This window comes from Canis lupus, chromosome 2 (assembly GCF_003254725.2).
Source record: "Canis lupus dingo isolate Sandy chromosome 2, ASM325472v2, whole genome shotgun sequence".
NCBI lineage: Eukaryota > Metazoa > Chordata > Mammalia > Carnivora > Canidae > Canis > Canis lupus.
The window spans coordinates 34903781-34920372 of record NC_064244.1 but is presented as its reverse complement, the minus strand read 5'-3'; the positions used below and the strand labels follow the sequence as shown (position 1 = coordinate 34920372).

At 40.4% G+C, this 16592-nt stretch overlaps 3 protein-coding genes across 7 annotated transcripts in view; 2 read left to right on the top strand and 1 right to left on the bottom strand.

Moving 5' to 3' along the window:
• Positions 1-1346, top strand: part of LOC118354098 (uncharacterized) — a 108332-nt gene extending 106986 nt beyond the window's left edge. For both annotated transcript variants that reach the window (XR_007404105.1, XR_007404102.1), the window contains exon 3: positions 1216-1346. The gene's annotated coding sequence lies outside the window, so the exon portion shown is untranslated. The remainder of the gene's footprint in view (positions 1-1215) is intronic.
• LOC112658945 (protocadherin gamma-C5) overlaps positions 1-16592 on the bottom strand; it is a 202790-nt gene that overhangs the window by 178987 nt on the left and 7211 nt on the right. Inside the window, exons 1-2 of one of the 4 annotated variants that reach the window (XM_025445334.3) lie at positions 13499-13722; positions 10157-10242 (exon numbers count right to left, since the gene is read on the bottom strand). In XM_025445334.3, the coding sequence (XP_025301119.1) occupies positions 10157-10159 (3 nt within the window). In that variant the 5' untranslated portion in view covers positions 10160-10242; positions 13499-13722. Of the gene's footprint in view, positions 1-1145; positions 6375-10156; positions 10243-13498; positions 13723-16592 lie in introns of those variants that run through there. The other 3 variants (XM_025445333.3, XM_025445310.3, XM_049097494.1) reach the window with 3 other exon arrangements.
• On the top strand, positions 13807-16139 carry TAF7 (TATA-box binding protein associated factor 7). Its single transcript, XM_025445344.3, has one exon. The coding sequence runs from the start codon at positions 14566-14568 to the stop codon at positions 15613-15615; it is 1050 nt and encodes a 349-aa protein (XP_025301129.1). The 5' UTR covers positions 13807-14565; the 3' UTR covers positions 15616-16139.

The following is a 16592-nucleotide window of genomic DNA, read 5'->3' as shown; positions in this document are numbered from 1 at the left end:
CTGACTCAGGTTCCTTGTTTAACCTGAAGCACTTTGTCTCTGTTACAGTGCTGAACAACCTCCTGACCTTCAATGCCTGCATCTGAGCCAGACTAGAATTCTCACAGCTTTAGCCTGGTTCACCACCTTCTGTTCCATCTTCAGTCCATTTATACATTTATCTTTCATTTGCACCTTACCATGCTTTTGCTTTCTTCTTCTTTTTTTTTTGCTTTTGCTTTCTTCTATTTATATTTTGTTTTTTTAAATTTTTTTATTGGAGTTCAATTTGCCAACATATAGCATAACAAAATCTTCTATTTATATTTTATATATATCTTTAAATTATTGGAGCACAGTAACTATATAAAAGCAGGGACTTACTCCCCTATGATATATTTCTTGTGAAGAAATAACACACATATTAAAATGGAATATATACTTGTTTTTGCTAGTCACTTCCATTATGGGCGTAAGTCAAGAGGCTTCAAAATTATTTCTCAAGTTGCACAGTAAATTTTCTGTCATTCACTTTATTACCTCATTTTGTAAGTTACTTAAATATCTAATGTATTCTTCAGAATGCATAAAATATCTCAAAATAAAAGCCTAAACCAAGGGCTAAGATATTCAACAAAAAATTTACAAGCCATATATATTTCTACATTTTAATTATAACACAACTAAAAATATTACTTGAGACAATCTTACCTCTTCAAAATTCCCTAAATAAAATAGCACCTTGCCAGGTGATAGTTTTATTAAGTTTAAGGATAAGTTAGTATTTATACCTGTGAGAAATTTGAAAACATTATTAATCACATAAATATTGGTGGATCTGTTCTAGTCAAACCCCTACCCTTGCCAGATAAGTGAATGGTAAAACCAGAAAAATTATTTGGCTAGAGGAAAGGAAGAAAATATTAGAAGTCCTATCTTTTTGTTTCTAATGCAGTGCTCTTTCCACAACCAAGATTGCACCTCACACATACTCTATTCCAACCACCTACATTATACCTGGATATAATCACTTAATAATAATTTTCCAGAATCTGTAAATAAAACTCTGCAAAGATATGTGGGGAAATAGAACTGTGAGGAGTAAGGAGTGACAGTAAGTAAATTCAGTAATTATTTTTACCTAGATAAATTTACGAAAAGTTTACCTGAGAAAATGTTTCCTTTTTGTCTTCAAGTAAATCCTGAGTTACCAGAAAAGGCTCGCTTTTCCCACAGCTCTCCTGGCTGAGGAGCGTGTCCGCATAGTTGGGCTGCGGGAAGATCACGTGACTCTCCCGCGAGCCCGCGGTCAGGGACACCTCGTGAGAATAGGTCTGCAGGAACGCCCGCACCCCGTCCACGCCCACAAACTGCGAGGCCGAGGCCGGCGCGCCCAGCAGCCCTCCTCCTGCAGCCTGGAGCAGACGCGACGCGTGCCAGCGCCTCAGCCTGAGCGCCAGCAGCACGATGACAAAGGCGAGGAAGACGCAGGAGACTGCGGCCACGGCCACCACCAGGTACAGCGTGAGGTCTGAAGCTTGGGAGTCACGTGGGGCTTCCAGGCTGCCCAAGTCAGCCAGGACATCTGGGATGCTGTCAGCAATGGCCACAGTGAGCGTGACGGTGGCCGAGAGAGGGGGCTGGCCGTGGTCCTGCACCGCCACCACCAGGCTCTGCTTGAGCGCGTCTCTGTCCAGCAGGGCCCGCGCTGTGCGCACCTCTCCCGTGTGCAGCCCCACCTGGAAGAGCCCAGGCTCGCTGGCCTTGAGCAGGTGGTAGGACAGCCAGGCGTTCTGGCCAGAGTCTCTGTCCACTGCCACCACCTTGGTGACCAGGTAGCCGGGCTCTGCGGAGCGGGGCGCCAGCTCCACGCCTGTGGAACCGTCGGTGGGGAGGACGGGGTACAAGATTTCTGGCGCATTGTCGTTCTGGTCTAGCACGAACAGGCTAATTGATACATTGCTGCTGAGTGGGGGGTCCCCACTGTCACAGGCTATCACTCTCAGTTGAAGGTCCTGGAACTGTTCATAGTCGAAGGATCGCAGGGCATATAAGACCCCAGTGTCTGAGTTGATGGAAACATACGAGGACAGAGGCATCCCTTGGATGGTGTCCTCCACCAAGGAGTAAGTGACTAGTGCGTTCTCATTGCTGTCTGCATCATAGGCTATGGCAGAGAAAAAGGAGGCACCTCTGGGATTGTTTTCCAGAATGAAGGTAGAGTAGGAGTTCTGAGGAAAAACAGGGGGGTTGTCATTGATATCTGTCACTTGGAGTGAAATGTGGGTTTCAGTATACAGAGCTGGAGTTCCATGATCTGCTGCTGTTACTGTGATGTTGTACCTGGAGGTAAGTTCTCTGTCCAGTGTTCTTTCTGTCACTAAATGGTAATAGTTTTCATCCAACTTTTCTAATTTAAACGGTATATTTCCAGCAATGGAACATGTAGTGTCACCATTCTCTTCAGAATCCTGGTCATGCACACTGATAAGAGCAATTATAGCTCCAGGAGGAGAGTTTTCTGGGACTGCAGTGGTGACAGAGGTCATGGTCACCTCTGGGGCATTATCATTTATGTCTAGAACTTTGACCAGCACCTTAGCTCTGGCCATGAGGCCGGCACCATCCTGAGCTTGAATTTCCATTGGATAACTTTTGTGTTCTTCGTAATCCAGGGCTTCTTTATTTGATATTTCTCCTGTGTAAGAATTCAACTGAAAAATGTGGGCTATTTTGTGGTCTATATTGTGAAATGAGTATGATACTTCCCCATTGGCTCCTTCATCTGGGTCAGTAGCTTTTACCATAAGCAGCTGAGTGCCCAGTGGCACATTCTCTGGGACACTCATGTGGTACTGTGCTTGAGTAAATGCTGGAGGGTTGTCATTTGCATCTACCACCCGAACACGAATGTGGAGGGTTCCTGAACGGACTGGGCTGCCCCCATCAGAGGCTGTGAGGAGGAGGTGGTGCATAGCTTTTTCTTCCCTATCCAGGGGACTCTGCAGCACCATCTCTGGGTGTTGGGATCCATCAGTTCCCTGTTGCACATCCAGGGAGAAATGAGGATTGGAGCTGAGCTGGTAACTCTGTAGTGAATTCATACCCACATCAGGGTCTTGCCCAAAAGGCAAAGGGATCCTGGTACCTGGAGCAGTTATTTCATTCATTTTAAATTCTACTTCCTCTAACTGAAATTGGGGAGTGTTGTCATTAATATCAATTATTTCTACTTCAACAGGGAAAAGCTTCATTTTATCCTCTACCAAGATGTTAAAATTGACCAGGCACCGCGCTCTCTGAGCGCAGAGCTCCTCCCTGTCTATCCTGTCCGCGGTGACCAAGCTGCCGCTTCGAGGGTTCAGAGCGAAAAGCTGCGTCCTACCTCTGGAGACGATGCGGACTCCGCGCTCTTTGAACTCCTGAGGTTGTAGCCCCAGGTCTTCAGCGATGTTGCCCACGAAGAAAGCTTTCTCTGTCTCTTCTGGCACCACGTACCGGATCTTTCCGGCCCAAGCTTCCAACGACAGCCCCAGAAAAAAGCACAGCAGGTACAGCTCGCTGCAGCTGGGCCGCTTCCGCCGAATCACCATCGCTCTCTCCCTTCGTAGTTTTCTCCCAGTCCAGTACCAAGAGTATTGTTTCTTTGTTCTTCTAAGCTCAAATTAACCGAATTTTCAGATTTCAGAGCAAAAAGTAGTCCAGAAGTAGGGTCTGGGGAGCTTCATGGAAACGGTTTTCAATCTGATGGATTGAAACCTCTGATGGAGGTTCTAAGAAGCTATTTTTTTCTTTTTTCTTCTGGGGTGTGTGTGCGTGCGCGCTGCCTTCTATCTCCTAGACTGGTGAACAGCGGCGCCCAGAGTCCGCACCGGTTACTACACCCCTATATAATACTTAACTTTTCCTTCTCCTTAACTCCTCTATCTTTCCTTAAGTCTTGGTTTATTGTCAAGGAAGTAGTTATGCATTATACAATATATGCATGAAAATCAGAAACTACTATGTTTATTTAACTGTATCTTTACTAAATTGCAATATACAGGAGAATCTAAGCATATCTAAGCTATCTGCTTTCCCTGTTTGCTATTCAGGTAATATCATCACAGCAAACAAAAATCATACCTCCACCTCTCCACTATATCTTGACCACTTGACAGTTTCTCAGACTAGAAGAGCAACTGTCCTTTGACTGGAGATTGAAAAAAAACAGGGGATAAATAAACTTTTAGAATGTAAGCTGGCCTTTTGAAAAATGGACTGTCCTTTTTCCATTGTGCTTTGAATATTTATCTGAAACCTTTGAATTCTGAAGGACATGTTTTACCCACATCCCTGTTTTCCCCCTTTTCTGAAGTGTCTATGTATTACATGTATTTTAAAAGACCTTTCATTCACCCAAAGTTAATATATTTTGAATAAAATAACACTGGGATCTTGGAATTTCACTGGAAAAATGTCATATAAATATCTAAGACTTCAAATTTAAGAGGCACAAGAGGTAATGATGGTCTTCAAAAATGAAAAGGAAATGGCCACATCTTTATTTTTAGACAGGCCATTAAAATAATATGCATTCTCCTAAAATCACAATATGTTCTTCAGGAGAAATTGGTCTTCTAAATAGCAAGACTTTTAAACTAGATTGCCTTCCTTATTTTACTCAGTGCAATATTAGTAAAAGGTTACTAACTAAAATGTCTGAGGCTTGGAGTGATTTATCTCTACCCAAAAGTTAGGTAAGAATGATCTCTGCATTCCAGATGTTTACATTTTAGGAACTAATTGGACCAGATACTGGTGGTCAACCCATGGACATGACTGAAAATGGTCCAGAGAAGAAGGAAATAAAGGAAACAAAAGCCACAAGAATAGTTTTTGGAAAGAGAATATTCATTCCTGTAAAACTGAATCTATGGTTTCTCAGCTTCTCAAAACAAGTATAACTAACTATACGGAGTCCAAAGGCAGAAAGATTCAGTGAATTTCTTTCAATATTTCAAGGAAAGGACTTTTTAGCAGAAAATGTAAGTTTTTAGAATGTACAGTAATAGCACAAACTTTTCACCAATGGGATTGTCTGGGCAAATGAAAGAAAGTAAAATGCAGAAATTATAAAGTGAACTTGTAGAGCTTCTCCTCCAACAACAGCAAAAACCAAGCAGGGCTGATTTATAGCAGGATATTTACAAAACAAAAGTATTAAAACTCACAGGTAAATATTTGAATCCAATGTAATAATGAAGGTTGCAGTGCAGGCACCACAGAGAATGTCCAGTTAAAAGATGTTTCTTGAATTAACTTAAAGAAATTAAGATTTTGCAATACCTGAAGCCACAAAAAGTTTGTAGAGATAGGGCAAATCTCACTGGCTGAAGTAGAAGCAACTCCAAATCTATGCTTGGACCAAAGATAAGACTGAAAGTAGGGCTGGAGGAGCCTCACAGGACCAGAGTGATGGTTAGTCACTTTGAGAAGAGCACAAAGGACAAGTCCACAACCAGGTAAAACTGTAGCTTTGCCTGCCTGGCAGCAGGTACCAGGCCATTGCTGGTGCCACATTGCTACCATTGTGGCAGCAACTCCTTCAAACTGTAGGCAAAGACAAGGTGTAGCATGATGACTGTTGGTACTGTGCACAGTGACCATCAAGCTCTGTGGAGCAGCATCTCTGTTGCCAATAGCACCACAGTACTAATCTCTCTTGTGCTTTCCTAGGTTGAAGAGTCATATTAGCTGGTCTGAAGCATGTGATAGGACAGCCAGGCAAAGCTCTTCAGTTGGCACCCACCTTGGTGACCAGGTAGCCAGTTGCATTGTGCATGGTGCCACATCAGAGGGCATGAATTCTTGCTGCAGCTCCTGGCACAGTGTTTCCTGTGCATTCTGTTGTGGTGGTCTATCATCATAAGGAGGCTGCTCCGCACTTACTGACATGTTGGGTGATGCTGCACACTGTACCGGGTTGCTGGTCAGGAAGCAATAGGCACATAGGGCCCCACATCTGGGTAAGAAGTACTGAAGTGTATGACGGAGGTTTGAGCAGGTGTTCCTATTATCCTGGGCCATATAAGAGGCCTGCTGGAGAACAAGAGCATTTTTGTTGATGGGGGTGATACCCAAGGTGATGCTTGCCCTGGAGGAGGACAGCTTGTCCTTGGTGGCTTTGGTGGTAACACTGCCCTTCATGTTCTGCTCCCAGTTTAGAATTCCATCTGCCTGTAGCTTAGAAAGAATTCATAGTAATTTTTACAGGTGAACTGTTTGACTATGTGTTTATTACTTCCTGTAATAAGGAGATCTTTCATCTCTCCATTGTTTTGGCTTGGACAACTGTAGTTGTTGCCTTTATTTTTTAAGATTTTATTTATGAGAGAGAGAGAGAGAGAGGCAGAAGGAGAAGCAGGCTTCATGCAGGGAGCCCGATGTGGGACCTGATCCCTGGACTCCAGGATCACTCCCTGAGCTGAAGGCAGAAACTCAACCGCTGAGCCAGCCAGGCATCCCTAGTTGTTGCCTTTAATAGTACTAAACACTCAGCTGAAAGTCCTCTGCACAGAATTATAGTTCTCGACCTCTGTTTCAATCAGGATTCTGAAATGGGCCCTTAAACTGCCTCTAATCTTCTCTTCTATTCCATGATGCAAATCTCATGCTCCAAAATCAAAGATGATACTGTTGTTATTGGATGACAGATGTATGCTGCATGCCCTGTGACATTGTGTAGTAAGTGTAGGGGAACTCTACCTTAAGGGTGTCATTTAGGTCAGTGGGGGAACAACCTGAAGAATGCAGAGGATGTATTGGAGAGCAGGTTTTCCTGCAGGCAGATTCTGCTGTACTCCTTGTGGCTCAGTATGGGAGGACGGCATTAGCATCCAACTCTTGTACGTTGTCATGAGCTGTTTCTACCCCTCCCCAACACTAAGTGGTGGCAACTCTGCTCCTCTGGTCCATTCCTGCCCTAGTTATCTCTTTTACTTGTGGGGACTAGGGAGAAAGCTACTGAAATTAATGTGATAAATTTATAGAGAATTACTTGCAGGATCCAAACATGCTGAGGTTTTAGAGTGAACTATGCTATTAAGATGTTTTCCACAATTTTTAAAACAAAATGTCTATTAAAAGCTATAAATTATTTATATTCAGAGTGAATACATGTATATGAAAGGCATTTATGGAATTTCCCCTGAGGGTTCCAGTTTCAGGGGCCTAAAGACTTCCTTTAGCATATCTGCTAGATCTAGGCTGTCATTCTCTTCCCTTCTGGCCTCACTGGTGGTAAAGAGGCTTCCTAGCACTTACTTGCAGTTCTCCTCACTGAGACACACTTCTCTGCCTAGATTCTCTACTTTTAAACCAGTGGATTCTCTTCTGGAATGTTGCAGCCCATCTGATGTGTAGTTCACTAGGCTGAATAAAGACATGAGTAAAGGAAACTGCTTTCTGCCCATGGTCGGCCTTCCCTTCAGAGGACTTCTTATCTCTTCTTGGTGCTGCTTCTCAGATTCTAATACACCTTGCCATGGTTGCTCCCAAATAACAAAGGTGCGCTGGAGAGAAAAGGCAACATCTCACTGTGGGTCATTAAACATCCTGACATTTCTGACCCAGATATTTGGAAAAGATAGTGGGAGAGAAGATGTTTGGAATCCACTCCAGAGTTATTTCACAAAAGTCAGCAGGGATCACTGGGTCCAAATACCAATGGATTGCTTTGTTTCACTCTAGCCATGGATTGGCAGACAGTGGCACCCAGAGATCTGGTACAGTATCAACTGAATGTTATTTCTCAAATTCAGGAGACTGTATTTGCTTTATTTCCAAGACTTATTTTAGACAAAGGCTGCAAGTTGTTATTTCTTTTTGACAAAATATTTTAAAATGGCCTTTTCACATTATTAAAACAGAATGCTTTTATTAAAACTCATCAACTTAAAATAATTCACACAGAATTTTCCCTCTTGATATTTCTTTTTGAGGATAATACACTACTGAAGCCTCTTTTCCTTAAAAAAAATTTTCTGGTCAAGAAATTATCCATTGTAAAAATAATTTTTCATTACAAAATGACATTCTCACTGTAAATTCTACAATAAAATTTTTTATTGTACAAAAGTAGAAAATACTGATAAAAAATTTAAACTACCAGTAATTATAAAATCATTCTATCATATTTGATGACTATTCATACTTTGTAAGTACATATACACTTTTTTCTTTTTTATTGTGGTAATATACACATAAAATAAAACTTAAGATCTTAACCATCTTTTAAAACAATTGTTAAGTACACAGTTCAGTGGTATTAAAATACATTCATAATGTTGTGCAATCAGTACTACTATCCATCTCCAGAACCCTTTTAATCTTGTAAAACTGAAACCCATACCCATTACCTAATAACTATTCATTCTCCCCTCTCTCCAGCCCCTGGCAAACACTATTTTCTATGATTTTTGGCTACTCTAAATACCTCATACAAGTAGAATCAAGCAGCATTTATCTTTTTATGACTGGCTTATTTCCATAGCATAATATCCTCAAAGTTCATCTGTGTTGTAGCATATGTCAGAATTTCCTTCTTTTTTAAGGTTGAACAATATTCCATTGTATGTACAGACTACATTTTGCTTTATTCATCTGTTGATAGACACTTGGGTTGCTTCTAAGTTTTAGTTACTATGAATAACGTTGCTATGAGCATGGGTGTACAAATGTCTCTGAGATTCTGCTTTCAATTCTTTTGGATATATACAAAGAAGTGGAATTGCTGGATCATACAATAATTCTATTTTTAGTTTTTTGAGGAAATTCCACATTGTTTTCCACACTGGCTGTACCAATTTACATTCCCACCACCAATGCACAAAGGTTTCAAATATTTCACATCCCTGTCAAAATTTTTATATTTCCTGAGTTATTTTTTTTAGTAGTCATCCTAACGGTATAAGGTGGTATCTCAATTGTTTTGATTTATGTTTCCCTAACAATTAGTGATGTTGACCCATCTTTTTTTTTTTAAGATTTTTATTTATTCATGAGAGACACAGCGAGAGAGAGAGAGAGGCAGAGACACAGGCTGAGGGAGAAACAGGCTCTCTGCAAGGAGCCCGATGCAGGACTCCATCCCAGATCCTTGGGATCACACCCTGGGTCGAAGGCAGATGCTCAGCCGCTGAGCCCCCCAGGCATCCTTGTTGAGCATTTTTTTATGTGCTTATTGTCCACTTGTATGTTTTGGAATTATACATATACTATTATAACCCCCCAAATAATCAGCTTTTTCAAGGATACTACTGGTAGCTTTTATAGACTGGTATTTGTGTCCCCTCAAATCCATATGTTGAAACCTAATCTCCAGTGTGATCATATTTGGAGGCTTTGGAGAGGTGATTAGGCCATGAGGGTGCAGTCTTCATGAATGGTATTAGTGCCTTGTAAAAGAGGCTGAAAAGAACTCCCTCACCTCTTCCACCATGTGAGGTTATAGTAAAAAGTCTGCTGTTTATGAACCCAGAAGCTTGCCCTTACCAGACACTAAATCTGCTGGCACCTTTATGTCTGACTTCAGTCCCCAGATCTGAGAAATAAATTTGTATTGTTTACAAGCCACTGTTCATGGTATTTTGTTACAGTAATTCAAATGGACTAAGTTATTTATGCCCTTTGCTCTCTTCTAACATTTCCTTTTTTTAAGTTTAGAAGCCCATCTTCTGAAATGGGAAGCTAAACCTCTTTAATAGGTTCTGACAGATCTAAACCAATAATGGTAGTCTCATTCCTCTTGTCAGTGTTTAGTTAAGAATATAGACTTAATAAGATTCCTCAACCATGGTATTAATTTTGAGCCAGATAGCTCTTTGTTGTGGGAAAGAAGGCTGTTATGTGTATTGTAGGGTATTTAGCAGCATTTCTAGTCTCCACTCTAGATACCAGTAGACCCAACCCCCATAGTTGTGACAATCAAAAGTGTCTCCAGACATTACCAAACATCACCTCCTTCCCACCACACTGAAAATGGTATGGCTCAGGGGATAGTAAGTATTAGCAGGTGTTATAGGGTATACTAATAGTCCTAGTGACTATTATTGAGCCAGGGATAGGTACATGATCTAAGTTTGTCCAATCAGATTGAAACATGAACTTTGGTTGGGAGGAGCCACTCTGAACTTACCATGGACAAGGAAGGAAGTTCTCTGGTTACTACTGGCAGATTTCTTGTGACCACAGACTCGAGAAGTTTACAAGACGAGGGCAAAGCTGAAAGAATAACAGAAAAAGTATAAATAAATGATCATTCTCCAAAATTAGGAAGAGAAAAACAATTTGTGCCAAGTCATGATTCTATTATACCTAGAGGGAGCCATATTTTCAAGAATGGCATTGTCCAAGCTACATGTGGCCACTGAGCATTTGAAATATGGCTAGTCCAAATTGGGATGTGCAGTGTGAAATATGCACCAAGTTATGAAGATTTAGTACAAAATAAGAATGTAAAATATATCATTAATAATTACTGCACTGATTACATGTGGAAATGATAGTTTGAATTAAGTTAAATAAAATTATTGAAATTAACTTCACTTGTTTCTTGGTTACTAGGTAATTTAATTCACATTGGTGGCTTTCATCTGTAGCTTACATTATATTTCTATTGGACAGAGTTGCTCTAGACTATCTGGTTTTTATGATAACAGATTTTCTAATTGTTTAAATCAGCGTAAATTGGGTTGTTTTTTTTTTCTATAGAAAATATCCTACTTTAGGTACCTAGGTGGCTCAGTCTGTGTCTGCCGTCATCTCAGGTCATGATCTCAGGGTCTTGGATTGAGCCCCTATTCGGGTTCCCTGTTCAATGGGGAGTCGGCTTCTCCCTCCAACCATCTTCCAGCTCATGCTCTCTCTCTCTCTCTCTCTCTCTCAAATAAATAAATAAAATCATTAAAAACGAAAAGAGCATATCCCACTTGATACAGGAGACTGCTACATTTTAGCTAACCTGCTTTTAAGATTTCATCTTATTATTTTAAGTTTTATTAAGTAATCCCTGTGTATACCTAATGTGGGGCTCAAACTCATGACCCTGAGATCAAGAGTTGGATGCTCGTTCAAGTGAACCAGCAAGGAACTCCTTTAAGATTTTATTTTTAAGTAATCTCCCCACTCAATGTGAGACTCAAACTTACAACTACAAGATCAAGAGTTACGTGCTTTACAGACTTAGCCAGCCAGGCACCCCTGATAACTTGTTTATTGCTATTTATATAATGATAAACCAGTGGATAAATGTACTTTTTGGGGGTATCTGCAATTTGCTCACCCGTATAATTTTTGATACCCAAAGTATAAGCAAGGCTTCTTCCATCACTGATAATTTTTTAATCTCCACAATATAAGGAGTGTGAAAGTTTATTAAAAGTTTATTAAAGAGAATTTTCAAACATCCAGCATTAGCCTCATTGTGATACTCCTTTATTATAGAAAGGAACTCTTTGGAGGACTTGTTACCACACTGGTGAATTTTTTGCTCTCCCCAAATCTTTGGTTTGCTAGTATCTTAGATATATCATGGAACAACCACAGGAATGTAATTCCTTCATCAGTTTAGAGTGTTTCTGTATCCCTAATGGATTTGATTTTTAAAAAACCTGGATTAATCAATAAACATTAGGGTAGTGGGTGAAATGGGAGAGCCCTTAGTCTTATTTTTTTTTTAAGATTTTATGTATTTATTCATGAGAGACACAGAGGCAGAGACTCAGGCAGAGGAGAAGCAGGCTCCATGCAGGGAGCCCAATGCGGGACTCGATCTGGGGACTCTGGGATCACGCCCTGAGCCAAAGGCAGACGCTAAACCACTAAGCCGCCCAGATGCCCCCAGCCCTTCATTTTAGAATTGATGTAATTTTTCCTAAAAAAAAACAGCATTTACAAAATGTGTTAAACTCAAAAGCATAAAATATGTTCAGGATTGAAGGAGTCAGATACTTTAGGGAAAATTTCAGTTAATCCTTTTAATTATCTCTGACAATATTCCATTTAAAGCTTTATTAACTAAAATATATCATAATTTTGACAGATCAGAATAACATAGAATTTATCTTATTTTCTGTGACAAGGATATTTGAGCATCAAAAAAGCCAGGAAATTAAAATGCAAACAATACTTGGATTATTTTTATGTATAGGCATATCCTTACATTTTATATGGTTAAATAAAGTGCTATGCAGAAGCCAGCAGATATCCTCCTATATGTATAAGATAAATAAAACCAGGTATAATTAAGGGACAGACACACTGAAAGTTCACCTTCAAAAAGAGGAAATAGATGATTCTGGGAAATTACAGTTTGAAATCAGCTAATATTCTGCAACACATTATAGAACAAAGAGAACGAATGTAGTTATCTGGAAGAATGTAATTTCTCCTTCAAACTTAATTTTAAAAAATCCAAACTGGTGCCAGGCCATTTTAATTTCCTCACATGACACCCAATACCACAGACTACCTAAACCAAAACAGACACATTCACACGCACTTTTAGGAAATCTCTCCACTCACAATTGGCACTGCCCTTGGCTAGAGAGAAAATATATATAAAGTAGCTCTATCTCATTTTAGAATGTATTGTCTCTCACAAATTATTTATTATGGGAAACAGACTATATGTCATTTCTAAATGAATCAACTTTCATTCAATTAGCAAATATTTTTTTGTGTTTCCCATGTTTTGGTAATAGGTCCTGGGACACCATGAACAGGGATATCAAAAACTCCCTGATTATCACAGAGCTTCCAATCTGGTGCAAGAGAAACAGTCAAGTACCTAAACAAAACGAATTCTGAAAGTGTTAATCACATTTTAAGTGAGTTTGCTTAGATTTAGATGAAGTTGTTCATATTTTAGAAGACAGAAACAAAATTTTAATGACCTTGATGCTTAACCAAACTGATCCTATTAAAAAATAAATGGAAATGAATAGGAGCAAGTGTAAACTGTTACATATTTAGGCCTAAACACTACAAAACATGCAAATGAGTACCTCACTACCCGTAGAAGTGACAAGCAGAAACCAGTTTCAAAAGAGTAGATGTGGAATGAAAAAAAAAATCCTAACTTAAAAAGTACAGGCAAATGCGTGACAGGGAGTAATACTTCAATTTTATTCTACTTCAATCAGACCGTTTGTCAGACAATTATGTTCTAAACGAATATATGCCTCCAGAAGAACACTCGCTTCTTTGTTTACATTTAGATCTACGTCAAACATATTAAAAAGAGGAATAACCCATGTACCCTTGTGGTTTTTCAAAAAAGAAAGAGTCCCTAAGGCATGGGTCCCCTCCAGGCATTTTCCATAATTAACAAAACATATACTTAGAATGATATAGTGGTCAGCATGTCCTTCTCACTCCACTGATTTGAGTAGTTTAAAATCCACTGTTATATATATATATATATATATAACAATTATAGTTAACTATAATTCTTGTATCTGCTCCAGAATGGATATACCGTGGGGAGCATCCGAGATGTTCCAAAAGGCAAAGACGATTTCTGCACGGACGCCCTGTTTCCGGAAATCACTCAGAAGCCTAGGAGATAACCGGACCACGGCGACCAATAAATGTTCTGGCTTAGCGGAGCGGGAAAGGTGAACGCGAGGGCCAATGTCTTCGCTGCAATGTTTGTCTGTAAATATTTTCAAACCAACAGCTCTTTATGAAACATTTATCGTTTTCTCGCGTAAAGTCAAATCATCGCGAGAGGACAAGTCCCCGGATAACGTAATTGCGCCTGCGCGCGCTGGGGCAGCCCGGACTTCCGCTTTAATCGTGCTGTCACTCATAGCCGCCCCACGGTGTGACGTAGTGCTTTCTTCTCCGCTAGGTCTGCAGCTCCGGACTGAGATCCCCCGAGCTGCGGAGCTGCCGAGTCTGGCGCTGCGGATCTCGGCGAGATTTCGCACTGCCCGCCGTCGGCATTTCATTGATAATCGGTAGCGGATCACTTTCCTAAGACCTGGGAAGAACAAAGGAATAAATAAGGAGACCCTCGGCTCCTGGCCGTCTTGCTCGGAGTGGCTGCCTCTTCCGCTCGCTCCTATCCGGAGAAGCTGGGTTTATAATCGTCACTGGATTGTAAGTACCCAAGGCGAAGAAAGCTCACTGCGTTCTGCTTTTTGAATACCTTTGTTCCGGGAGAGAGTGTAAAATGGGAGTGTCTGCTGGGCCTTACTTTTTGTGTCGAAAATCATTTCGCAGAAGCCGCCATTTGCTTTCCTGCTAGGTAGCTCGGTCTGCATTGTCCGGCAGCGGCATCTAGAGGTTGGAACTTGAATTGCAGCTAATAGTTTTAAATGGACTTAATTGATTAGTGTCCCTAACGACTGGTATTTCAATCACAGCAGATTTATAAAAACTTGGGCCTTAATTCACAGTAGACGCTTAGCTCCTATTCTGCTTAAAACTTTTGTAATTAAGGATTTCAGTTCATAACAAACTGGCCTCCACCTGTTGTCAGTAGCTGGAACTTAAAGTGCAACAAGTGGTGGTTGAGAAGTGAGTCTCAAAGAAGGAAAGATGAGTAAGAGCAAAGATGATGCTCCTCACGAACTGGAGAGCCAGTTTATTTTACGGCTACCTCCGGAATATGCCTCTACTGTGAGACGGGCAGTACAGTCTGGTCATGTCAATCTGAAGGACAGACTGACAATTGAGTTACACCCTGATGGACGTCACGGAATCGTCAGAGTGGACCGGGTTCCATTGGCCTCCAAATTGGTAGATCTGCCATGTGTTATGGAAAGCCTGAAAACCATTGATAAAAAAACTTTTTACAAGACAGCTGATATATGTCAGATGCTTGTCTCCACAGTTGATGGTGATCTCTATCCTCCTGTGGAGGAACCAGTTGCTACTACTGATCCCAAAGCAAGCAAGAAAAAGGATAAGGACAAAGAGAAGAAGTTTATATGGAACCATGGAATTACTCTGCCTCTAAAAAATGTCAGAAAGAGAAGGTTTCGGAAGACAGCAAAGAAGAAGTATATTGAATCTCCAGATGTGGAGAAGGAAGTGAAGCGGTTGCTAAGTACAGATGCTGAAGCTGTGAGTACTCGTTGGGAGATAATTGCTGAAGATGAAACAAAAGAAACAGAAAATCAGGGCCTTGATATATCTTCTCCAGGAATGTCTGGTCACAGGCAGGGCCATGACTCATTAGAACATGATGAGCTTCGGGAGATATTCAATGACCTCAGTAGCAGCAGTGAAGATGAAGATGAGACGCAGCATCAAGATGAAGAAGATATAAACATCATTGACACTGAGGAAGATCTGGAAAGACAGCTACAGGAGAAGCTGAATGAATCAGATGAACAGCACCAAGAAAATGAGGGGACCAACCAACTGGTTATGGGAATTCAGAAACAGATTGATAATATGAAAGGCAAACTACAAGAGACCCAGGATAGGGCAAAACGACAGGAGGATCTCATTATGAAAGTCGAAAACCTGGCTCTCAAGAATAGATTTCAGGCCGTGCTGGATGAACTCAAACAAAAGGAAGACCGAGAAAGGGAGCAGCTCAGCTCTTTGCAGGAAGAGCTAGAATCACTCCTGGAGAAGTGAAAAGAGCTCTCGTATTTAATTTCATTCCTAAGACTGCTTTCATTCCTTAGCATTGAAAGAAGAATCTTGGCTTCATCACACCTGGACTAGATATAACTGCAGTAGTTCTCATTTTCTTCACTGTTATCTACTGAATTTGTCTTACAAATATGTGAATTGCTATCTTGTTTGTCAGAACCACTTTGCTCTGTATCCTGTAGAAAGAAAGAATGTATAGACAGATAAGTGATTGTAGGAAAATTGTAGGCTCAGTGGAATGAACAGTGTAACCTTAGTAATTAAAACTTTACTGAAGGATTTTGCTGCTGTTTCTCCATTTGCCAGAGTGGCTGTTCCTTCTCTGTGATGCCATCAGAAATCAGTAAGCAGAGTCTAGTGTGCAGGCAGTGATGTTGGTTTGCATGTTTTCCCATGAAGTAGTAGCTATTTTCCCAGGTATTCAAAGCGTTCTTATGTATGTAGGGTTATAAACCATTTCAAAAAGTTGTTTTAACAATAAATAAAAGCAACTAATTTTCACCTCATGATGTGTCTTGCTCTTTAAGGGGTAGTGGGTATCAGGTCCTCTGGTGAGGTGGTCTCTTGGTGGGGTTTAATGACTGATTTGATCCTGTTTTGTAGGGAAAGAAGTTATGTTGAGTTTTAAGAAAACACAGTAGGGTCAAAAAGATTGGGAAATCTGTCTTTGCTTTATGTTAACTTTCCAACCCACCTGTTACATATGTAGGTTAAGAAAATACTACGTACAGAACCTTCCTAAACTATCCTAACTTTTGTACATGAAGGTCTATTTTTGTCTTTTTTTTTTTTTTAAAGCACTACACTCATCTTGTTAAAATAGTAGAAACAAAGCAAAGGCTCTTACGTACTGTTCACGTAATCAACCCATTGTTTTGGATTGATTGCATTTCTAAATATTTTCAACTTCCATTCCTGCAATTATTTAATAGTATGTACAGAACTCAGGTGATATGTCC

Bases quoted from the DNA above. Each gene is read 5' to 3' on its own strand.
- TAF7 (XM_025445344.3), top strand. From the start codon at position 14,566: ATGAGTAAGAGCAAAGATGATGCTCCTCACGAACTGGAGAGCCAGTTT.